Source organism: Euleptes europaea, chromosome 15 (assembly GCF_029931775.1).
Source record: "Euleptes europaea isolate rEulEur1 chromosome 15, rEulEur1.hap1, whole genome shotgun sequence".
NCBI lineage: Eukaryota > Metazoa > Chordata > Lepidosauria > Squamata > Sphaerodactylidae > Euleptes > Euleptes europaea.
Window position 1 is genome coordinate 33,451,201 of NC_079326.1, and position 25,525 is coordinate 33,476,725.

The 25,525-nt window shown below is 42.2% G+C and overlaps 1 protein-coding gene across 7 annotated transcripts in view; it reads left to right on the forward strand.

The window, feature by feature from the left end:
- The window catches only part of SLC4A10 (solute carrier family 4 member 10), a 204,729-nt gene that overhangs the window by 107,959 nt on the left and 71,245 nt on the right, over positions 1 to 25,525 (forward strand). For all 7 annotated transcript variants that reach the window (XM_056861658.1, XM_056861656.1, XM_056861662.1 and 4 more), the window contains exons 4-5: positions 5,773 to 5,911; positions 11,319 to 11,479. In XM_056861658.1, the coding sequence (XP_056717636.1) occupies positions 5,773 to 5,911; positions 11,319 to 11,479 (300 nt within the window). The remainder of the gene's footprint in view (positions 1 to 5,772; positions 5,912 to 11,318; positions 11,480 to 25,525) is intronic.

Consider the following 25,525-nt stretch of genomic DNA (forward strand, 5'->3'; position numbering starts at 1 on the left):
TGGGCTTGCCCTTGCCCAACTCTTAATTGGCGTTTCACAAACCCTACCTCTTTAGTATGCTTAAATATTGATTGGTTTGCATAACCCCATTTTTTGGAACCCTTATGACCAATAGCGGTGGATTAGATTTTTGACAACAGGGAAGAGCTGGGAGCTTTCGCCTTCGTTTTCTGTTGTTTAGAGTTATAGGCCAGAGCAGCTCGAGGGTCATTGTAGTCATATGTGTGTAAAGTGCCAAAGCAGCTTACTTATGGCAGCCCCATAGGGGTTTCAAGGCAAGAGACATTTGGAGGTGGTTTGCCATTCATAGAATCACAGAATCATTGAGCTGGAAGGCGCCATCCAGGCCACCTAGTCCAACTCCCTGCTTAACGCAGGATCAGCCTGGAGCATCCCTGACAAGTGCTTGTCCAGCCTCTGCTTAAAGACTGCCAGTGAGGGGGAGCTCTCCACCGCCCTAGGTAGCTGATTCCACTGTTGAACAACTCTTACTATTAAATTGTTTTTTTCACCCCTCAAGAGTTCACTTCACTCTCACCCCACACTTTTCTCGGGTTTTCCTGATGCTGTTTTGCCACAGATTTAAAGTTTGCTCCAAGATCAACTCCATTCAAATTGTAGCCATTTGTGTGCATAAGGCATTCTGTGTTTTCCCTTCCTCTTCCAGCCAGCGCAGTGCCCAGGAGCCACGGAGTGGGGGGCAGGAGGAAAGGGGCAGGGAGGAAATGAGTGTTTGCATACTCAGGAGCCAACAGAGCCACCAGATTTCCCTCCCCACTCCTCAAAGCATCTTCTCTAGTCAGTTTCAGTAGCAAGTGTTTGCAGGCTTCTGATGAATAGAGATTCCCCCCCACCCCATAGCATATTCTCTACTCAGTTTCAGCAGTGAGTGGCTGCTTATTTCTCCAGTCCCTGTTACAAGACTTGTAAGTGGCCTACTTGTTAGTAAGCCCCATGGTATTCAATGGGCCTTACACCCAGGAAATTGCAGGGGACGGGCAGCTGAGCCCCTAGCTGCAGTTCTGGCTTTTTTCATTTTCTTTTGTGGAGGCATTTCAGAGTTCCCACACACTGGGGGCAGAGGGGAGCTGGCAGGGAGGGGTGGTGGTGATGTTTTTCTAACAGTAAACACTACAATTACAAAGCAGTGTTTTCAAGTGGCAGGGACTTAGACACATGGGATTTTTGCCAGTCATTCTGCAGTACAAAAACTTACTCCTGATACTCCAGGACTTTTTCGGGGCAAACGACCACCATGCACAGGATTTTCAGAATTCAGATCAGAAAAGTGTGGGTTAAGACAGCAGCAAACCCAAGGTAAAATACCCATGCATACATGGCCTCAGAAGGCTTCATGTGGATGAATGGGGGAATCGAACTTGGTTCTCCAGAACAGAATCTACTGCTCTTAGCCATTACACCACACTGGCTCTCTCACTGTAATCATACCACTTTTAAATGGCCTGAACAAGGACTTTTGCAAACTCGATTGCTGAAATAAATGACGGCATTGTTGCTTTATGCCATTATGGGACCAGCAACATTCACTTTGCAACCACATTTCAAAATATCTCCTTTTTGTGCTTTGAGCCTCAACTTATCTGATTTCCTAATAATAAACCTATTTTTTATCCATTACTTCAGGGGTCCTGTGGATCTGAATCTCTGTCAGCACTCCAAATGGCAGAGTAGATAGTGCTTAAATACTTAGGAGTAGTGGCTCATATTTCCCCCCCCTAGAGAAGTCACACAGAGATGATTGACTACTCTGCAAGTTTTAATGAATTAGTCTAGGACACAAATCTATGGACAAATGCTCCTAAGGGCTTAAGCACTCTGTCTTAGCTCATATAGATAGATATATATATAGGGTTTTGCAGTATCTGAAAGTAATGGACCAAGACAAACTAAGTATTAAATCATCCCTGTATGGTTCCTCTAGAAAAATAGGAACAATACCTAAGCTAAGTGCTCTGTTATTCTGTGTGTTGCTGGCAAATTGTTATTTTTTGGCCTATATGATGGATCAAATCCCACCCAAATGCCAGTAGGGTAGAAGGAAAAGTATTAGTTGTTCAGGTCCATCTGCAGCAGTAGCGGCTGATCATTCCAGTTTTGGGGACTTTTTGGATTCTAACAGAGTTGGCTGCATGTGCCTGATTAAGAGATTGTTTAAATAGAACTGCATGTCTGCAGGTTTCTGGACACCAAATGATGTAACTCGGTTTTGGACTGAACTGTAAATAAATCATCATTCAAGAAAAATCTGTCTGCCTTGAGGTGACAGTTCATTGGGTGGACTCTAACTGTATTGAGATATAGAAAAAACAATTCTGGTTGCGTAATCAGAAAAATTGTGATGGAACAGAAAAAAGTCAGGCTGTTCAGAATTACATCGGGAACCAGGAGATTGGAGGGGCACTAGATGGTATAAAGTATCGGGTTGTACGAGAAAATATTTGGGATTGCAGAGTTTGAAAAGGAAAGTCGGGAAGGTAAAGGTGGAATGGATCCAAAAGTCTTAAGGACAGATACCAAACTTTCATTGCAAGGATTTCCAGATAGGGTTGCCAACTTCAAAACAGGGCCAAGAGTTCTTGAATTTTCCAGACCGCAGACGTCAGTTCCTCTGGAGGACGTGCCAGCTTCATAGGGCAGGCAGTATGGAAGTCTAGGAGAAATGGAAGTCATAGAGTAGCTTCAGAGAGTGGATGTTCTAGACTTCCACTTTTCCTGTTGTATGCCACCTACAAAGATACTAAAGGCAGAAGCCAGGTGGGGATTTAGGATCCAGTGGGACTGCTTGTGGCTGAAATACACCTATCAGTGTCCAGAATGGATTTTTCTTCTTCATACTTAAAAAAAACTTGAAGAGATTTTTGAAAGGTTTTTTTTAGGTAGAGTGGAGCATAATTGGATAGCAGCCAGTTATTCTGGCAAAATTATTTTGTGTCAAAGGGTTAGCATGACATATAGTACATATGCATACAGAAGCCTACAACTGATATAAGGTAAGAAAAAATTGGGGGGGGGAGGTGATATGAGGTGGGGATTAAAAAAATTATTTTGGTTAATTTATAGTCCGTCTTTCTTGCTAAGGCCCAAGGTGGATTTCATAGTGTAAATTTAAGTTTTAAGTTTGAATTTTGTTGGGAGAAAGTGACTTAACAGGAAGGTAAGGATGTCCTATAACCTGGACATGACATATGACATCTCAGGATGTGATATCATATCCCTGTTGTGCTCCCTCTCCAAGCCCCCCCCCAAAAAAAAACTTCAGGCATTTCCTAAGCTAGAGTTGGCAGCCACATAGACAGTTTTGCACACGTCTACTGCACTTTTTGCATAGAAGGGACATTTTGGCTTACATATCCCTCATGATCTAGGCATCCCTGCCACTATGAAAAGGCTCAGTACCCCACCAGATTTTGCATCTTATCTTCATTGTTTCCCTCTTAATGAGAATTTAGTTACACATTTGCAGATCTCATCATTCTTGCTATATTACACTCTTATCTTCAAGTTCTTGCAACACCCAAGGGCACCACCAAGGGAGGGCAGGGAGGCTGGTTTCATAACATCTGTAGTTATTCTTCAAGAGTGCTTATTTGCAATTTAATCTTGACTATATTCAGTCCTTCCCAATATGAAATGGAGCCCTTGGTTGTGTTGTTCATTGGCCCTGCCAGCCCAACTTTTCCAGTCTGAAGGCTAAAAAGTCCAGAGGCTAAAAAGTATTGTTAGTCTGTACTAGCAAAATTACACAGTAGTCTGATATCACCTTAAAGACTTATAAATGTATTTCAGCAGGAGTTCATATGGAAACAAATGTTGTTTGTCTGTAGGGTGCTACTGGGCTCCTGTGTAATGAAGGGGAGGGGCTGTGGCTCAGTGGTAGAGCATCTGCTTGGCATACAGAAGGCCCCAAGTTCAATCCCCGGCATCTCCAGTTAAAGGGACTAGGCAAGTAGATGATGTGAAAGACCTCTACCCGAGACCCTGGAGAGCTGCTGCAGGTGTGAGTAGACAATACTGACTTCGATGGACCAAGGGTCTGATTCAGTATAAGGCAGCTTCATGTGTTCACGTGAAGGCTAAAAACAGAGAGTTAATATTATGTAAGTCTAATTAGCCATTTGGTTCCTATTCTGTTTCATATCCCTGGAAGGTTTGTGGGGGTTAAATATACCAAACTGTATGTACTGAGTAATGCTTCTCCATTACGGCTAGCTGGGAAGTAAGCATTTGCTTGGAATCCCAGCATCAAGTGCTAGAGCTGAGCATCAGCCAGTGAGATTGCTCCATGGGCACAGAGGAATGCTAATCCCTTCCCCTTCCCTTGGGCAACAGCCGTCACTCCGGAAGGATTCCTGGTTTTTCTCCCAGCTGTGGAAGAGAGTGGCTGAGAGATTGCATTCATCGGCCTATTTCAGGAAACGCAGATTCCGCCCAAAGTATAGCGATGGAAGAGATTTGTCGTTGGGATGCAAAATAGGTTTTAAGGCTGTCATGGCCTGAGAGGAATCATAATAATACTAAAAACCCTTTTGCATTATCCAAATAACAGACAGCAGGAAGCACTAGGATGATTGCTTGAATCTATTCTGGTCTGGGGTATCACCAAGCACAGCAGTCGTGATCACCACTGTATGAAATACTAAGAAATGCCAGTATAATAAGACATGATTATAATCTAAGCAGCAAATACATTTTTGGGGACATTACTAAGGAAAGGATATGTATTTGATTTTTAAAAATTAACCTGCCGTGCAACAAAGCTGAATTTGTGACAACGTGGTGCATACAAGTTTTGAGATCTGGCATTCAAGTATGGCTGAGTTGACAAGTAATTATTTTATTAGGTGCTATAATTACCTTTAAGTATTACCTTTAATACTTTGCAGGACAATGACTCAGCTCAAACCCAACCCCCTTCTGACTAGATATTACTCTTCCTACACACTTGACACTGAGAGACACTGTCCTTCAGTGTTACTCCTCTGGAGATGCCTGCCACAGCTGCGGGCGAAACGTCAGGAAAGAAAATACCAAGACCACGGTCACACAGCCCGGATAACCTACAAGAACCGATGAACTCTGACCGTGAAAGCCTTCGACAATATTTTGCTATAATACCTGTTTGTAAAGTTAATTATACAGATAACAGACTGCTGGATAGTCTTCTTCCATTCTTCTTAGGTGACACAAAAAAATGTTGGTCACAGCCAATAATTCTGATATCTACCGTAGTTGCTTTAACAGTATTTTTTTAAAATATAAGTCATACACCTTTGGATGAGAAAAAGATTGCCGGTAGCTGTGTTGGCCCAAAGCAGAGTCCAAAAATAAAAGCCACACGATACCTTTCACGAAGACCAATCCAAATGACACAAATTGTTTTGTATCGCTTTGGTGGTGGAAAGCGCTGTCAAGCACCAGCCAACTGATGGTGACCCCTTATAGGATTTTCCAGGCAAGAGATGAAGAGAGGTGTTTGCCATTGCCTGCCTCTGTGCAACAATCCTGGCGTTCCATGGGGATCTCTCATCTAACTACTAACCAGGGCTGATCCTGCTTAGCTTCTGAGATCTGACAAGATCAGGGCTATCCAGGTCTTAATAAAAGTTGGCTGTTTGGTTGATCTTAATAAAAGTTATTACACAGCTTTTGTTTTAGCATTTTCCCTTAAATCTCTGTACCGGCTTCTCAGCCTTGTTGTTATTATCCCTTTGCTTCCATTTGATGGCCTTGTTTTCTCTTTCCCCCCCACAGACACCCCTTCACAGAGGGTACAGTTTATTCTTGGAACCGAGGATGACGATGAGGAGCACATCCCTCACGACCTGTTCACAGAGCTTGACGAACTTTGTTGTCGTGAAGGAGAAGAGACCGAGTGGCGGGAGATGGCCAGGTGAATTGTCTTTTGAAGGAAACATTTGGGTTCACGCTTGCCATTCGCAGAAAAGAAACGAGTCACGTGGCGGAACGTTTCAGAGTCAAATGGAAGTGGGGGAAAAAAGGTCACTGTTGTCGCAACCAAACACATCCTTTACATCCAGGCACAGCTGGATTGTGACAACATACAGCTGCCTCCAAAACCAGATTTTATCATTTGGGGTTAACATTGTATAAGTCAGAGCAGGTGTGGAATAACAAAATAATGAAAATTGGCAAAGAATAATTAACAATGAAGGATCTCTCTCTCTCTCTCTCTCTCTCTCTCTCTCTCTCTCTCTCTCTCTCTCTCTCTCACACACACACACACACACACACATTCACACACACACACACAAAAGCACCCTGAAGATATTTCATTCATCTCCAGAAGAAAGCAGAATGAGGCATTGTGAATATAAATTAGGTTTAAACCAGCGTTCAAGAGAACAGGAAACACCGCTGTTGCCTGTCTGTCTTTTTGTTTAACTGATTTGTTCCTGATTAGATAATGTAATATAGTGAATGATTACTGTTTATCGTAATGAAGCAGAGGCGCCATTACATAATGCCGTATACAGCACTAATCCTGAAATAATAGGCTTTGGGGGGTAAATCCTAAATCTAACATAGTTCTAGTTAAGCGGGCATTGATCTGGTGATAAATCTAGGGACTGTGAAGGAAAGCATTCCATCCCCTCAGCAGGCAAATTTATCCTCAGCGGTGCTGTTCTGTTTGATGGATTTGTGCTCGACGGTTTACTCTGTTTTAAGCACTAAGTTTCTGAAGCAGGAGTTCATGGCACATAAAAGACACTGCCCAATTTGTTCAGTACTTGGGGGAGAGGGGAGTAAGCATGGTGTAGTGGTTAAGAGCGGTGGTTTGGAGCGGTGGAGTCTGATCTGGAGAACAGGGTTTGATTCCCCACTCTCTCTGTTGTTTTGTGCTGGCCAATGGCCCCAACCATAAAATGTAAAGTCATGATTCCCCACTCCTCCACATGAGCGGCAGGGGCTAATCTGGTGAACTGGATTGGTTTCCCCACTCCAACACACAAAGCCAGCTGGGTGACCTTGGGCTAGTCACAGTTCTCTCCGAACTCTCTCAGCCTCACCTACCTCACAGGGTGTCTGCTGTGGGGAAGGGAAGGTGATTGTAAGCTGGTTTCAGTCTCCCTGAAGTGGTAGAGAAAGTCGGCATATACAAACTTCTTCTTCTTCTTCTCCCTGTTACTTTATCCAGATCTGTCATTCTCTCTCCTTTTCTGTTGGCCCTTCTCCTTAGTCTCCTGAGGTTTTGTAGAATTGCTGCCCATGTGGACAGTTGTGGGCTAGATCCAACTAATGGTTTGATTTAGTATTAGACAACTGCTTAGGTTCATATATGTTCCCTGTTTTCTCTTTCTAAGAGAGATTGCTGTAGTTCCGTTAGTGCAGCTTACCAGTTGAAGATCAGTGAGTCATTGTATTGTTTGAAAAAGAGGCAATTCTCTCTGAGTATTCTTGAAATCCTATTTTATTAACTTTGTTTAGCCTTGAAATTAATTGTAGGCCATTCAAGAAAAGGTTGAAGCATGTTAAGGAGTGCCATTTTTCAGTTCGTCATTTTAAAACAAGTTTTTATGGCAGACCTGATCCCGGCCACAAAGATCAGAATGGAGACCTAAGTCGTTTATGCATGGGTACTTTCACTCATGTTCGCCCCCGGTCTGAATAGGTTGTTCCTTGGAGTTATGCATGAGTTTTCCATCCATTAGAGATGACCTCAATGTCAGCCCCCGCAATGTTCGGGTCTTCCCATTCCTCTGTTAACCCTACTCTTCCATCTTCCCTGAGCAAAGCCTGGGTGAAATCCCCATGCATAAGGCAAAGTGCAGGGCATGCAAGCTTGGTTTCGCTCACAGCCAATTACAAAGCAGCATGTCCAGAGGCGGGGACTGAAATACTTCCTGCTTCCTCAGAGCTCTTTCTGAGCACAAGAAAGTCTTTTTTAAAACCGAGGCTTGGATTTCTCCCCCCCTCCCTTTCAGATTGCTCTGGGTTTTTCTGGTTGTTGTTGTTCTTAAAATGCTTTTTTATGTGGCAGTTGGGTTTTGGGGGGGGGACTTTTCTCTCACATTAAGCACTACAAGTAAGCCAATTAAAAAGCAGCATTTAAAGGGGTGGGGGGACTTGATTTGAGCTTGGAGACCGCTGGTGCATTGAGTCTTTCCCTAAGAATAGCACTGAAGGCTCCTTCAAGACCCATGAAACCAGCATATAGAGCATCATTGGGAGGGGAAGAATATTTCTCAGCCAAATGTGAAAGTACCAAACAGTGGTCAATAACAGACCAACGTCTTCTAAAACCGATCTGCTCCCAGCCAAGGACATCCTTTCGCTCAATCCAGTCAAGTAACTTCCTTAGCAAGTATGAAGAACAGAGTTTGCTCAAAGAAGATAATAGGCTGATTGGGCGATAGCAGCTTGGGTCAGAATGCTGACCCTTTTTAAAGATTGGAACTATTATGGTGTGTCTCCATGATTTTGGAATGGCTCCCGAAGCATTGATCTGTGTGAAAACAGGAACAAGAATATCAGCCCGCCAATGAGGCTTTACTCTAAATAGTTCATTTAGGATTTAAATCAGAACCTGGGGCTTTCCCCTGACATAGGCGACTAATGAGGGACTTAATTTCATCAGGGGACACAACCGGCCATGTGTGCAAAATGGTGGAGGTTACAGCAGTTCCAGAACCTTGATTGTCTCGGGAATAAGAAAAAAGTTCTTAAAATAAGTTATCCAGATGGAAGAAGGAATACAGGCAGGGACTTTCACATGACCATTCTTGGCAGAAATGACAATAGATCAAAAGGCTGAGTTGTCACTGTTATTTATAGCTGTAATCAGACATCTCCAGTTCTTATATAAATCCTCGCTTTTCCTTCGGTTAATCAAGCTCGTATATTTCCTGTTGAGAACTAACAACTCTTTCAGAACACAGATAGTATTGTTGCTTTTGAATTCTCTCTGTTTCCGAGAAATTGCTCTTTTAAGGAGACTGCACTCTTGATTAAACCAAGAGTTTTGCCTAATTGAAACTAATGGTTTTAAAATAATTTTCTTAATAAATAAAGATTCAGATAAACCAATTAAATTAAAAAATACATTTAAATTGATAACAGCAGTCTTAGGCCTAAGTAGAGCCATCCTTAGCGAAGTAACCTCTGAAGACTCTATTCTATATCATGCTAAGGAGTCAAGCTTAGGGTTCCATCAAACACATACTAGGCCCTTATGGCTTTCTTAATTATATTTTTAAAACACACACGATAAAAAACGTCTTCCTAAAGTGGTTCACATACATTATCTCAGCATTCCTGCAAATAAGGTAGCCAATAGTATTAGCCTCATAGAGCAGGGTTCAAAGCCATCCAAGGAAACTGCTACTGCCTTCCAAAACACTCATACATTGAGTTTACAGTGGGTTGGATCTTACCATTTTGTTCTGTCAGTCTATGCATTTCTCTGGCACATGAGACGTTTTCAGTCATTCCAGTTTTGATGCTCCAACCTTGTAACATAAGAGCACATTATCCATGATCCTCCCAATACACATGGTCACCATTTTTTTAAAAGTTCTTTTTATTCATATTTAGAACAGAAAAAAGAATGGGGTAAACATACACAACACATATAATAATTGATAACATAGGGGAAGGGAAGGTCTAACCTGTAATTCAAATAGTCTTGGTATTTAAACAATGCCCATTCAAGACACCTAGATAAAATGTTGTTTAATTCTATCCCTGATCTTTTACCAGCTTGTGCTTATTTTTATTTAGTCTTTTCCATAAATTCCTCTAATTCCAACATTTAAAAAATCTTCTGAAAATTTTGTGTAATTTTTCCCGATACGTATTTGTTTCTTGCCTTAAATTTTATTTTTATGAGTTATCTAGGTTAACACATGTATTGTGAGTCAGAAACTATTCACTCTTATTTTTGAGGGAGATTGTTAACATTTAAAGTACTCTTTCTGCCTTTTTTTTCTTAGAAGGTTATTTTAATAAACTTATAAAAGGGCTTCCATTTTGTTTGATAATGTTCTTGTGTTTTGTCTGCCAGGTAGTCTGTTAATTTCACCATTGTTATGTAATCCAGCGACTTTTTCAGCCAATTTTGCATGTCTGGTATGGTCTCCATCTTCCAGGTGATGGCTATAGTTGTCCTTGCCGCTGTTGTTAAGTATTTGATCATATCATGGTGTTCATTTTTTATGTCGTCAGGAAATTTGTTTAAAAGAAATAATTTCGGATCATAATCTATATGTCTTTCCAGGATTTTTTCAATACTTTTATGGACTTCTTTCCAAAATTTTTGTATTTTTTCACAGGTCCAAAATGGTCACCATTTTTTTGTGCAAATAGGGCAATATACCTATTTTTTGTTTCAGTACACATGAAATCATACCCTGAAGTAACCTGGGTTTCAAGTTCATATCAAGAGGATTACACATTACACATATAGTTGCGACAGCAAAAACTGTAATAGCTGAAAATGACTTACGGACCCTTCTACTGATGAAATAAACTGTAGGCTCCAACTCCATGTGTCTTTATTTAATCTTATCATAATAGTTCTCTGAGATACAAAATACAATATTTTGCCTAAAGCTTGGATAGAGATTTGAACCATGGAATTCCACTTGGCAATTCAATCACTGCATTTTGCTGTTTGCAAAATGCAAGTGGGGCTGCCCTTGAAGACTGTCCAAAAGCTACAGTTGATAGAAAGTGCTACGGGCGGAGTGTTGATTGGAGGGGATCGTAGGGGCCATATCACTCCAGTCTTGTTCCATCTACATTGGCTTCCAATTTGCTTCTGTGCTCAATTCAAGGTGCTGGTATTGACCTTTAAAGCCCTGTACATATTGGGACCAGCATACCTTAAGGACCACCTCCTCCCATATGAACCTACCCGCTCACTTCAGTCATCCTCAGAGGCCCTGCTTTGGTTGCCCCTGCCTTCTGAGACTAGATGGGTGGTGACCCAAGAAAGGGCCTCCTCCATCACAATACCAAAACTTTGGAATGCCTTCCCCAGGAGGATTCTCCCTCTATTGGTGTCTTTCGCCAGCAGGTGAATACTTTATTGTTTCATCAGGCATACCCCCAATAATGGTTTTTGGCCTTCCTTCTAATGTTGTTTGTTCATGCGTCTTTAATTGAATTTTATATTTTAACTGTATTTTAAATGTTTAAATGTTTTTATGCTTGCTGCCTTGTGGACCCTGATTGGGTGGAAAGGCGGCATAAAAACATTTTAATAAATAGATAAATATTTTGCTTGCATTTCTGCCTTTTTAGCAGGAAAAGGTTCATTAAACTGTTTGCTTGTCTAGGTGGTTGAAGTTTGAAGAAGATGTTGAAGATGGAGGGGAGAGGTGGAGTAAACCGTACGTTGCCACTCTGTCGCTACATAGTTTGTTTGAGCTGAGAAGTTGTGTCCTCAATGGCACCGTGCTGCTAGACATGAGAGCAAATTCTTTAGAAGAAATAACAGGTGAGTGTGTGCTTCGCATTGGTAACATGGAACTATTTCCCCCCTTCATCTGTATTTTTAAAGAACTCACATTACTTACAACGAATCAACGTTATGCAGGGTGTGATCTGTTTTAAACACAGAGAAGAACATCTCCAATTTTTTTTCATGATGTTTTATTCATTTTATTCTATATACTTTGAAAATGGCCCTACAAATTAGATTTCTTGTGGGAATTTTGACAAAGGCCTGTCAGTAAGGTCAAATTATCTGCCCAAGATCATCCATGAATGGGCACATTCACATGAAACCATAATTCCCTCATATTCACAAGGAATGGCTGGGTGACTGTATGGCATGGCGGGGCTGTTAATTTTTCCAGTGTTATTCCCAAGGAACTGGGAGGTCCAGGAAATACCAAAACTTGAGTGGATGAGGTCTAGAAGAGACACTAACCATTACCAGCTTCAGAAGAGCCTGTGTATTTGTAATGATATCACTAAAGTCATGGAGAGAATGTATTGGAATCATGGAGAAACATTAAAATGTTCAAAGGGAATGGGACATGGATGACACAGAACATAAGAAGGTTGAGAAATCAGTGAAAAATCAGAATGGACCAAGGCCAGCCAATATGCTTCATATAGCATTACTGGGTCCTTTCAAAGACTCTGAAGATAGGGGTGTCTCCTGCTTCTATGATTTTATTTCTTTGACCATCATTCTTTTCTATCTGCGGTGAAAAACAGCCATCCACTTGTGTTCTACTGCAGGTCCATCAAAGTCAGTATTGTCTACTTAGACTGGCAGCAGCTCTCTAGGGTCTCAGGCAGAGGTCTTTCACATCACCTACTTGCCTAGTCCCTTTAACTGGAGATGCCAGGGATTGAACCTGGGACCTTCTGCATGCCAGGCACATGCTCTACCACTGAGCCACGGCCCCTCCAGTCCTGATGGAGAAAGTGGCCTGTTCCTTGGCAGGCAGAATGTGAGAAAGCTCTTTGCTGCATGCATTGTGTGTTGTGTTGAATGTCTTTTTGAGTGGACTCCACATGGGAGCTGTCTTGGGTACATAGGTTCTGGGCTCTTCAAGTGATTGTCTCTGGATTTGAGCCTGGCAACCCCTTAATGAAACAAATCAGTGAAGCTCAAACCAGAGGAAGCATAGAAAGGATTTGCAGCCAGATAGGATATTGACTACAATCTGCCATAAACCAAAATATTATGTAAAGAAGAAACAGTTCCAAAGACAACAGGCTAGGGTTATTTTTTTTTGCCTTTGGCATAACCATTAGACCTTTCCAAGGAGAAGTGATTGCTAGAGGAGCCCCCCCCCCTTTTAAGGGTTTATCTCAGTTATTCTTGCTTAAACCCCTGCTGCAAGACAGGGAACCACTCCTGACTGAATTTTTGTTCTGACATAAAAAAATATTAGGTTCGAGAAAGACATGGTTTTTAAAATAAATTATTTAAAAACTAATATATCACAGCAACCAACTGTATCTTTTCTCCTAGCCAATTCTTCCAGCCCAGTAGTCCAATCCTTTCTCTCTCTCCCACTTCGCTGTTCTCATTCCACTTCATATAAAGTCTTCAATCTTATCTTCACTTTTTCACCAATGGCATTACCTAACAAATAGACACTTCCAGCTGTAGCTGTACATAGAATCATAGAGCTGGAAGGAACCACCAGGGTCATCTAGTCCAACCCCTTGCACCATGCAGGAAATTCACAACTACCTTTCCCCCCCACATCCACAGTGACCCTTTGACAGAGAATCCATAGCCATAACATGAAGGGTTGGATCCTATGCACTATATCCACTCTCACAAGAGCACTTACACAAGGGGAAAAACAAGGAAGTCATTATAGGTAGTTCTTTCACTGTCAACTTGACTGTATCCCATCTTGTGCTTTGGCTTTCACAAGACCTAGCACAAGGTGTATTCCAGAAAGCCTCCAAATACTGACCTTCTTCGATCAAGTAATATCACACCTTTAGATTGAACTGTAATGACTGCCTCAAATAGCCTTTTGGTTTTTGCACATAGTGACACTGATCAAAAATGAAAGGTCAGTGCTTGACCTTAGAGTCCTCTTACCCAATGGCTTGCGCAAATGAAACTGCATTAAGTGAAACTTCTCTCCTGCTATCACATGGCAGGATCCAACCCATAGCCTTCTTAGAATCATCCAAGAATGAAAATAAAAGCACTCTAAAGTCACTGTGTTCTTCACAAGGGGAGAAATATCAACAATGCCAGTCTAAAGGTCACTGGATGTGTTACTGGATTTCTGTTGCATTGTACACTGGATGTCTGCCTTCAGTCTCAGCAAGATAGAGGGACCCCACTGCTCACATCACTCCATTGGGAAAACTGACCATTGATTTCTACACTCTGCTTCCTATTTTTCAGCCGGCTCTCAATCCATAAGAGGACTTGTCCTCTTATCCAATGACTATGAATTTTGCTTAGCAGTCTTTGGTGGGGGACTTTGTCAAAAGCCTTTTGGAAAGCCATTTACACAATGTCCACAGGCTCATTCCTGTCCACATGCTTATTGACACTTTCAAAAAACTCTAAAAAGTGAGTGAGTCAGGACCTACCTTTTCAGAAGCCATGTTGGATTTTGCTCAGCAGAGCTTGCCCTTTGATATGCTTGACAATTAATAATACTTTCCATCCATTTACCTGGAACAGACGTTAAGCCAACTGGCCTGTAATTTCCTGGGTTCCCTGAGGAACCTTTTTTTTTATAAATGGGTGTTACATTGGCCATTCTTCAGTCCTCTGGTACAGAGGCTGATCTAAGGGACATGTTATATATCATTGTTAGAAGTTCAGTAATTTCCCATTTGAGTTCTTGAAGAACTCTAGGATGAATGCCGCCTGGTCCCTGGGGCTTGTTAGTTTGAAGATCATTTTGGCAGCTGCTGCCAAACCAATGTTTTTAAAAATTTGCACAGCCAATCAAATATCCAGTGGTCAGTCAGAAGTTTTGCTGGGCAAAAGCCCCACCTAGCCCTGTCCCCTTTCTAAAAACACTTAGTGGAAGACAGGAAAGGTGTTGGCTGGCACCACAGTGCCTGTGGGCACCATATGGGAAGCTCCTGATGTAGATAGTGGCCTTTATCCTTCGCTTGGCAAGATTTGAAGCTTTCCTCCAGTCTAAGATGCCTGACTCTATCTTAAGTGGCTTTTGTTTTGCTGGAGGAAGAGCCAGTTAAGTTGCAGGAAGTCTTCTTAGACTGGAGGAGGGTTTTTGACGTTGCCAGTGGTAATAACAAGCCCTCTTCTCATAATCCCTAAGTGCTACAGCTTATTGGTCAGGAGGCATGTGCAAGCTATCTGAGGCATGTATATCACATGAAGACCTAGAGCTGCCTTATACCGAATCAGACCATTGGTACATCAAGGTCAGTATTGACTATTCAGACTGGCAGTGGATCTCCAGCATCTCAGGCTGGGGTCTTTCACATCACCTATTACCTGGTCTTTTTAACTGGAGGTGCTGAAGATTAAACCTGGGACCTTCTGCACACAAAGCAGATGTTCTACCACTGAGCCCAGCAGCCTTGGTGGCATCCACAAATTCGGGATGCTTGAACAGCTGCCAGGTTCAATTCACTATTTTTTGACGATCAGTTTGATAGTTTGTCAGTCTGTTTGTTGGTATTCAACAGGTTACTTCATGGTATTCCTTTACCATACTCCTTTCTTACCATGCAGTACAGCATCATTGGCTTTTCATGCATGCATATTCTCACGCAGCCCAGCTGAGTGCTACTTCCTCTCATCCTTGCTGCATATCTGCTCTGCTTACCAAGCAATTGTTTAAATAGACAGATCATGTAACAATCATATAAATCAGTCATCAGCAAATGCTGTGTTTTAATAAATCCCTACCCTTCGGTGTTCATCTTCATAGTCCTTCTTGACACTAATGACCGCCGGTCCATTTGCTTCAGCGGTGTCTTTGTGCATGGGCAGTTTTGTGCAAACCAGTTCAGCAGATGCTTGCAGCTGTTTGGCATTGACCAAACAGATTGGGTGATCAACTTGCATCTGAGCAGTACCATTGAACACAGTAATATTGACTGTCGAATGTGTTTGTGGTGAAATTTGCAGCATCCATGCCATATATCACTAGATATTCTGTTGTTGCGTTATAGCAATCAACTCACAGTTGGCTTGTCCTGTGTGGACAAGCCAATTTAGTTGCAAACAATTGCTACAGCACAATAGGAATGTGATATACAACATTGTGTGGATGCAGCCCTGGTCGCATGCCCAGATGAGAGTTGACCTTTGTTCTTTGAACAGCAGGGCAACATCCCATAATATAAACACCCTTATGGAATGCAAATGTGTGTCGAAACTCAAGCTTGCTTTGGGGTGTAGAACTAATTTCACCTGCCCCAGAGCTCCTGGGGTGCTCGGAGAGCCTCAGGCTGGGACTGCCTTTCTGGAACAGAGAGGTTCCTCAGTGGAACAGGCTTCCTCAGGAGGTGGTGAGCGCTCCTTCCCTGGAGGTTTGCAAACAGAGGCTAGATGGCCACCTGTCAGCCATGCTGATCCTGTGACCTTAGGGAGGGCACCTTGGCCATCTTCTGGGCATGGAGTAGGGGTCCCTGGGTGTGTGTGGGGAGGTAGTTGTGGATTTCCTGCATTGTACATGGGATTGGACTAGATGACCCTGGTGGTCCCTTCCAACTCTATGATTCTATTGAGGGCATCTTGGCCATCTTCTGGGCATGGAGTAGAAATCACTGGGGGCATGGGGGGAGGTAGTTTGGAATTTCCTGCATTGTGCAGGGGATTGGACTAGATGACCCTGGTGGTCCCTTCCAACTCTACGAATCTATGATAAAGATATTCTCTATAGGTCTCTACTTTGGTGGTGTTGAATTCTTCTCTCCTGTGAGTCACTCATTATGGCCTAATGGTTTAGGAATGAGAATAAGACACTGACATGTTGGTAGTGAAGTGACTGACAATGGAAGTTCACTGGGTCGAAGGACAGTAGCAGAATTGGTATTCCTGTTATGATTTGAAGATACGTTTAGGTGTTCTAATTGGGGCAGCGTTCAGGAGTCTGTTGCCTGAAAGGCAAGCTTAATGTAATGACTGCTAGCATTTAGAGATGTTTGCAAGCAGCAGGAGTGAGTCAGACTCCATCAGGGTCCTGGCCTCTTTCAATTGCTGCCAGCCTGCTGTCACGCAGGATCACTCAAAGAACAATGCTGTGTTTTTATCCAGGTTGCTGAACAATCTTCATTCTGGGAATCCTACCATCATTCTGAGGATGGGGAAGTTAACAGTACAATTTGTTGTTATGTTTTCAGTTTTTCTGATGTTTTGATTGGTTTTTACATTTATAGCCTTTTTAACCCTTAAAATCTCATTGTAGCGGAATTCAGCTGTTCCTGTTTTTCAACGTTCATGGGTTGTTAATTCAGGATCCTGCTAAATGATGAGTAGAGTTTTGGTCATGGATTGGATCTATGCTGCCTCCCCCTGTGCTTTCTCAAAGGGGGACCTCTAGGAATGACATGGGATATGGCTAGAAGACTAGAGAGGGTTGTGGGACAGAGGAGCTGGCAAAAATCCCCACCCCTTACATGAGCAGAGATACCCTTTCTTTCATGGCAAGGGATGATGGTATTGAATCCAGCACAGTTCTTTTTTTCTTCTTCTTTTTTTTTACTATATTGCTTTGTATAAAACATAAGAAGCATCTTGCTTGGCCAGGCCTATCTAGATAGCATCCTGTTTCATACAGTGGCCAACCGATACCCCCAGAAGGCCTACAAGCAGGATATGGAGGTCAAGCCTTTCCCCATTGTTGCTTTCTACCTGCTGGGATTCAGAGGTATAGAGCCTCTGAACATGGAGGTGTCATTTACTCATTTTTGAACCTGTCCTCCAGCTCCCTTTTAAAAGCTCTTTGATCTACTGGCTGGTTTAAATTCATTTTTTAAAATACTATCTGTATGCCACACTTTTATCCCAGCCTTCCTCTAGTTGACTCAGGGCAGCATACATGGCTCTTCCATCCTCCGCTGTTTTATCCTTACAACACTCCTGTGAGGAAGATGTTGTGAGGGAGGCTGCAAGAGAGTGATTGGCCCAGGGTTGCCCAAGGAGACCCAATGGAAGTCTGAACCTGGGACTCCTAAGTCCTAGTCCAGCACTCGTATCACTGCACCCCACTAGCTCTGCACTCTTCCTCAGGGAAAATGAGTTTTCAGCATACTGTTCTGTCCTCACTATTTCTGTGGAAGAGGAGTCTTGCAAGCTAGAAGAAGAAGAAGAGTTGGTTTTTATATGCCGGCTTTCTTTACCACTTAAGGAAGAATCAAACCAGATTACAATCACCTTCCCATCCCCTCCCCACAACTGATACCCTGTGAGGTAGTTGGGGCTGAGAGAGCTCTAAGAGCTGTGATTAGCCCAAGGTCACCCAGCTGGCTTCATGTGTAGGAGTGGGGAAACCAAACCGGTTCACCAGATTAGCCTCCTCTGCTCATGTGAAGGAGTGGGGAATCAAACTCCGTTCTCCAGATCAGAGTCCACCACTCCCAACCACCACACTAAACCACTATACCACGCTAGAAAATAGCCACTGCCCACCACCCCACCCCATGCTATATGTCCTTACCCTGAGAATTAAGATGTTTTGAATGGGAGGCAAAGGTTTTCTCTTCTCAATGGTTTTCCTGCTGGCAGCTCTTTTCCCTAGTACTCCTTCTAGAAGTGGGCCAAGGTCCATAGCCAGACTCCATCCTTTTCATGCAGAACTTGTGTCTCTACACTGGCAGCTGTGTGGAACCTCGAGTTGCTGATCTCCCACTTTAAACACTGTTAAAACGCAGTACAAAAAAATATTTAGCAACACCCGCCATCCATGGTCTGCAGCACCTTGCTGAAAAGTGTCTTCTCCAACCTTATGTAATGATTTTGCTGTATTATGTGTTTCCTATTATTTGAAATCAAGTTGGCATATGGAAATGTTCTCTTTTGATATTTTCATCTAGTTCCTTTGGATCCATTCAGATTATCAAAACCCCATCTGGTTTTTGACTGCAGCCACTCAATGACTCCGTTAGATTTTTGCACTTGGCATGTGCCAGCTTTCTAGCCTCATTCAAAAGTGTTTTCCCCTCCATCCTAGCTTGCAGTGTTGTATTAATATGTACTATTTATGATCCAAGTTGTTAGCTTTGGTTTTTTTCATTATCGTGGACAAACATCCAAGTCCATCAAACTGTTGAATTCAGTGGTTCTCCAAGTGTGGGTCATGATCCTCGAGTGGGTAGGTAGGCTGCAGGGTCAAGCTTCTGAGGGCCAGCGTGGTGTAGAAATCAAATTTTGAAAAAATGATTTGGTTGGATGTAGGGATACCCATGGGCATAGATGTCTTTAAAGGGGGATTAGACAGAAGCATAGGAACATTTAAAGGGAGCATATATATTCAGAGTTCTTAGATGACAAACCATCTGCTGGTTGCTGTTTCATAGAGGGATCGCACCTCTATACCTGCAGATAGTGAGGCAAACTTTACAGGGCTGTAACTTCAGGTGATATTTTGAATTCATTTTTTCTTGCCGTGAACTCCCATTGGACAGTTTGCTCCCATCCTCCAAACGGTCAGAAGATTGCACTTGAGTAATGGGCCTAGGGGAGACAGAGCTGGTATGCACTCTCCTTGTAAGTCATAAAACTAGATAAGTAAGATGATCAGGTTTGGATTCTAGATGTCTTAAACTTTCAAAAGTAAGCTTGGCTGTTTTTGCAATCAATCTGGTATGGTCATTTATAAGGTCACTTGTAAAATCACTTGTAAAATCAGCTACATTTCTAGCTTTTCCACCTTTCTCTTTTCCTTTTTCTACTTCCTGCTCCAGAGAGATTTCCCCAGCCCCCCGCCCCCCATCAATATTACAGTGTTCGTCAGGTGAAAGGTTAACCAGTGGAAGAAAATGATTTGCAGTGGGAATTGTGTAATCTACATTGCAGCTTGATGGTAAAAAGTCATCAATTTTATACTGTTTGCCAGCCGGAGGCGGCATGAGAGCATCCAGATCACGTGGCTGGTTGTTTGTTCCCATTGTGAAGGATCACAGAGTGTAAATAACTCAGGTGAACCTAATTAGTAAAGGTTTCAGACAGGAGTCCAATAGGTACGGCACGCTGGCAAGACCAGTTAGCTTACTTGTCTGTTCATTAAATAGAGCTGCTCAGAAGGGGCGACACAGCAGTATAAAGCAAAAGGGAAGCAAAACAATGTAGTGCAGTGAGCTGCTATCAGCAGCCGATGCAGATTTATTTAAGGGCACAGCCGCCCACAATCCTCCATACACTCCAACCAAACATGTAACGGCCTACGGCTATACAAATAAACTCACTTGGCTTGACTATATATTCAGAGGTAGTGACCCTCTGAATACTGCTCGGGGGCAACATTGGGGAAGGCCTTGGCCTCTGTGCCCGGTTTGTTGGCCCTCTAGGGCAGCTGGTTGGCCGCTTGGGAAACTGGATGCTTGACTAGATGGACCAGTGGTCTGATCCAGCAGGGCTTTTCTTCTTAAATATAATTTTATTATATAAAAAGAGGTACAAAAGGAAAATAGGGAGAGGAACAATATAAACATCTAACATGGGGTTAAAAAACTAGAGTTAAAAATTGTAATGCAAATCAGGCAAAATAGCATTACTTTGCTTTTCAATGTTTGGGCGAGTTACATAGATAACATATTCAGGGAATGATCGCTGTCTATGTCTAGTTAGTATGTTGACGGACCAAATAATTATCTAAAGGTAAAATTAAAATTACATTGTAGTATCTCTAACTGTTGTCTCATTTTTCACTTTCTGTTTATTAACCATGAGCCTCAACATAATCAGCAGGGCTTTTCTTATGTTCTCATTAATATTCAGACATATGATAAGCATTCTGATCAGAAAAAAAATTGATGTGTGCCTGAATGAAAGAAATAATACTATTACTGGATGTTGGCTATGTATGAGATAGTGAATTTAACAAGGCTCGTGAAGACTGAGAGTGCCGGAGGACTTTAGATTGGGATTGAAAGTTGCAGCTGCTGCTGTAATGGCTTTTTATAATCCTAATATGAGGTTAGATGCATGTGGTACTGAGTTGAGTGTGTCCGGAAGAGGAGAAGAAATCTCCTGCTTACCGCTGATATTCCTATAATCTGTGCTTATATAGCTTTTGTTAACAAGCAGTTTAGAGCCCATTACCAGCAGTATTACCATATTGCACAATAAAGTAACGAGCAATTACCTATATGTTCATTTTAGGAGAGGCAGTAGAACCCTGTTGCTTACTCCATTCAGCCGCCTTTTCCCACAGAGTGATCCCACAGCTATTTGTATCCACAGCCTCAGCTACTGCAAGCATCCATCGGGAATCCTGGAACAGGATTTTTACTTTTGTAAGGTTGTCGTCTAAGTAACTTGTTTTGGAAGTTGTTCATTTTCCCTCAGCCTAAATGCTGAGGAAGTGTTGGAACTAACAGTTTCTGCCATCCACGTGGCTTCTTTGATGTGGTTGGCTGCATGTATTATACATGATGTGGTTGTCTGCATGTATTATAAACTTAGCTGTTTTGAGGTTGTACCTGTTCATTTGGATGTTTAAAAATAAAGTTGGCTCACAGTGCAGTCCTAAGCAGAGCTAGTGATATATCTAATTCTCAGCATGGCCAAATGCGTGGATACTTAAATCCAGAGACTGTTGCTAATAGTTTCGTACTTTTTATAACTCCAGTGATTTTATTTCAAGGTCAAAAATACAAGTAGAAATATACTAAAGTATATACCATGTTCTTGTTGACAAAAGTTTCATAGTTTTTGCTGCTAAGAGTTTCATAATGTATGTCTCACAGTCAGTGCCGGATTTACCTATAGGCTTGGCAAGCTGAAGCCTGGGGCCTCTAAACCTAGGGGGCCTCTGGCCAAGGTGTATAATATTTTAGTAAACAGTAAACTTACAATTTCATTTTCCTAAAAATTCCTGCTTATTCCACAAAATGTTTACAAAGTTCGGTTACTGCAAAAGTTTTTGACAGTGTTAATTTTAACATTTATGCTTCCCCCCCCCCAAACCATTACTATATTTACCAATAACATCTTATGTCCTTTAGAGGAGGAATTGTGGAATTTTAAACACCCGTCATCATCCTCGGCTTCACTGAATTTTATTTAAAACACTCTTCCATCTTCTAGCCGTGAGGGTGGGCGATTGGGAGGGGCCTCCCAAGCGGAATAGCCCAGGGCCTCTCTTCATCTAAATCCAGCACTGCTCACAGCTAACCTGTATATGAATAGGATGCTGCTTTTGTAGAACTGCATGTACAGTTGAAAGGTTTTACTTGAATAAGTACGTTTTAGCACTGCAGAGTGCTTTTACGTGACTGCTAAACAGAGGGTGCCCAGAAGCATATGAACCATAAGAGAAGGAGAACGTACCTTGGAGACATCGCAGTGGCTGAAGTACTTTTAAGAAAATTGTCCTGGAGACGTCCCAGAGAGAACAGAGTGCAGAAATACAACAATTTCTTTGGGGAGAATTGTCTGTCATGCAGAAACTGCTGCTTTTTAAGCATCGCTTTTACGTAACAGTTAGCTTAGCTGGATTCTCGTACCCAGTCCAGTGGTAAATATTATAAACTGAAGGAAAAACCAAATGTCTGTCTAAAAATGTTTGCAGCGTGGTACTAGGACTGAGGAGGCTAGGGTTCAAATACCTGTGAAGCTCATTGAGTGACCTTTGACTAGTCACACTGTGGCAGGCTAACCTACCTTGCTGCGTCGTTCTGAGAATAAAACAAGGGAGGAGAGAATAATGGAAGTTACTTTGAGCTCCTTGGAGGAAGAGCAGGATACCAACATGTGATTTCAGTGACTTATATCTCACTCAACAACTTGGGTTACCAGGCCCCTGCTGGGAGTGGAAGATTCCCTGCCCTCAGTGGGTGCTCCCTGCCACCACTCAGCTGGCTGGCATGAAAAAATGGAACCAAAACTGGGGCAGGGGGAGTCAGCAGTGTCTCGGCATGGTGACATGACTCCTCATGCTCCTGGAAGTGATGTCAGCACATCATTGGGGGAAGCACTGGCATCACTTCTGATGCGCACAGCAAAATTATGTCAGCATGTTGCAAGCGGCACATAGTCAACAAGGGTTCCTGACTACCCTGTAAGTCTCCCCCACCAGTTGCCAGGTAGGCTTGGCAACTCTAAATGAAGCACACTTGAGGCGGCTTACACACAATATAAACAAATACTAACAACAATTAAAATCACATATTTTATAAAAGAAAAACGAAGAGTAAGCCCTGGAAAACAAACCATTAGTGTGTGCTGGAAATTTCATATGCTCGGTCATGGTTAAATATCTGTGATGAGGGTGTTCCGTTATTAAAGCTACCACCCAAAAAGTCTTGTCTTGCATGGCCTAATTTCAGATAATAGCAGAACACGAAGCTGGGCTTCAGATGATAACCATACATGTGCAGGTTCATAAGGAAGCAGGCAGTCTTTCGAACACCCTTGGTCCACATGATGGAGGACTTTGAAAGTCATAACGAGCACTGATCTGGATAGCTGCAGGCTAGCTTGATCTTGTCACATCTCAGAAACTAAGTAGGGTTGACCCTGGTTAGTATTTGGATGGGCAACCTCCAAGGAATACCAGGGTCATGACGCGGAGGCGGGCAATGGCAAACCACCTCTGAATGTATCTTGCCTTGAAAACCCTACAGGGTCGCCGTAAATCAGCTGTGTCTTGACAGCTCCCCCAAAAAGCCGTATTAAGGCCATCAGCCAAGACCGTGCTTCAGGTGGCCCTACCTCTTGAGATGAGGTGGGTGGCAACCTAGAAGAGGGCCTTCTCTGTCATGGCAGCAAAACTCTGGAACTATCTCCTCAGAGAGACTCGCCTGTCCCCTTCTGGTGCTGTCTTCTGCCAGCCAGTGAAGACTTTTTTTTTTGTTTCATCTAGCATTCCTTCAGTGATCACTCCATCCTGCCCCATATTTTAATTTTTTAAAATGTTTTTTTATTTATTTTAGCTTTGGTTTTAATAATACGATTTTGTTTGGTTTCTATGGTTTTAAGACAAGTTTTAATATGTATGTTCTTAATATGTTAGCTGCCTTGATGGTCCCGATGAGAGCAGAAAGACCGTGTATACATTTTGTAAATAGAACAAATAAAATATGGCAAAAAGACTTCCCATGGGCCACAAATATTGTGCTTCTGTTATGGAGAAAAAAAATTGCAACAAACCAGCTGCTAGAAAAATCAGAACTGTGACAGCGAAGGAACAGGAGAACGGCAGACTGATGACAACATTGTGTGGAGCCACAATTATACTTGTGTGTGTGAATGATGGAAATTGCATGACATTTGACTCACTAATGCAATACCACCCGAGTTGGGCTGTTCGCCTGGTCCCAGTATAAATGGTCCCTGTGTTTTTAAATGTCATTTGTTAGAAGGCATATTAGTAATAACATGAAGGGAAGTGCATTTTGTGTCTTCCCTACCTCATATGACAAACTGCTTTGTGCTTCATGCGTATATAACTCTCTGAGTTTTATTTGGAGTACCTATTTTAATGTTGTCCCTGTTCCCTTACTATTGACAAGTAAAAAAGCTTGACTCATCTGCTGTGCATTTGACATATTAAATTGAATATCAGTTTGACTGTGTGCCCTTCTTGTTTCATGACTCCTCTTACTAGGAAATGTGGTGTTGTGTTGAGAAGACTCTCCTGAGCTATTTTAATAATCTTCACAAAGAGTTCGTGACTGACTCGTGTCACAGTTTCAGTAGGGCCCAGTATCTAATGAATATGCAAAGATGCTTAATGCTCAAGTAGTACTGATTCAGTGGGTTTAGTATGGCTGCAAATCCTGTAAGGTCCATTTCATAGAACAGTTCTGAATAGACTTGCTTAAGGTTGCTTCCGGTGAATCTTTCCTTTTGTTTTAAAGCTTTACTCTTATCAGGAAAGATCCAATGATCCCTTCATTTGAGAGCCAGCGTGGTGTAGTGGCTAAGAGCGGTGGACTCTAATCTGGTGAACTGGGTTGGTTTCCCCACTCTTCCACATGAAGCCAGCTGGGTGACTTTGGGCTAGTCACAGTTCTCTTCGAGCTCTCTCAGCCTCACCTACCTTACAAGGTGTCTGTTGTGGGAAGAGGAAGAGAAGGAGATTGTAAGCCGGGTTGATTCTCCTTAAAAGGTAGAGAAAAGCAGCATATAAAAACCAACTCTTCTTCTTTCATAGAAAATGCTTTTCATCATGTGAAAGAAAATGAGTTGGTTTCTTCTTCTTCTTCATTTCCCCCCAGATATCTGAAATCGCAACAACACAATACTTAATGCCATCTTTGAGTGGCTTCCCTCTTCAGTCTTTGTCCTCTGCCCTGCCATATTAAGTTTATACTTCAGTACCTAAATCTTTCCTCCTGTACACATAGCCCCATCAAAGTAGCCAAGGAACCAACTGGAATGCAGAAATAGGGGTTATTTTTGTGTATGCATGTATTATTATTATTTACAAAATTTATAACCTACCTTTCTGCCCTTGCAAAGGCTGCCAAGGCGGCTAACAATTTTATACATATGAGATAAAATTACAGTATAAAACCATTAAAATCAACCTTCTTCCCAGTGTACCAATGTATGGTTCTTTTCACTGGACTTCGAAACTTCCGTCTCTGGATTGGTTGTTACGTAAGAATTATCTTTTATGTAACAGCTGACAATTCACAGCCAATAGCCTGATTCATTAGACGTGTGAAATAATCTAGATGTTATATTTTATTTTATTTTATTTACAAAATTTGTATCCCACCTTTCTGTGGTTGCAAGGGCCACCAAGATGGCTAACAATTTGGAACATACATGATAAAACCACATATTAAAACCAACCCCCCCAAACACACATCATCAATCCAGTTAAAAACAGAGTTAAAAGATTTGTAGGACACAAAAACAACAATGAAAACATTGGTTAAGAAGGAGGTA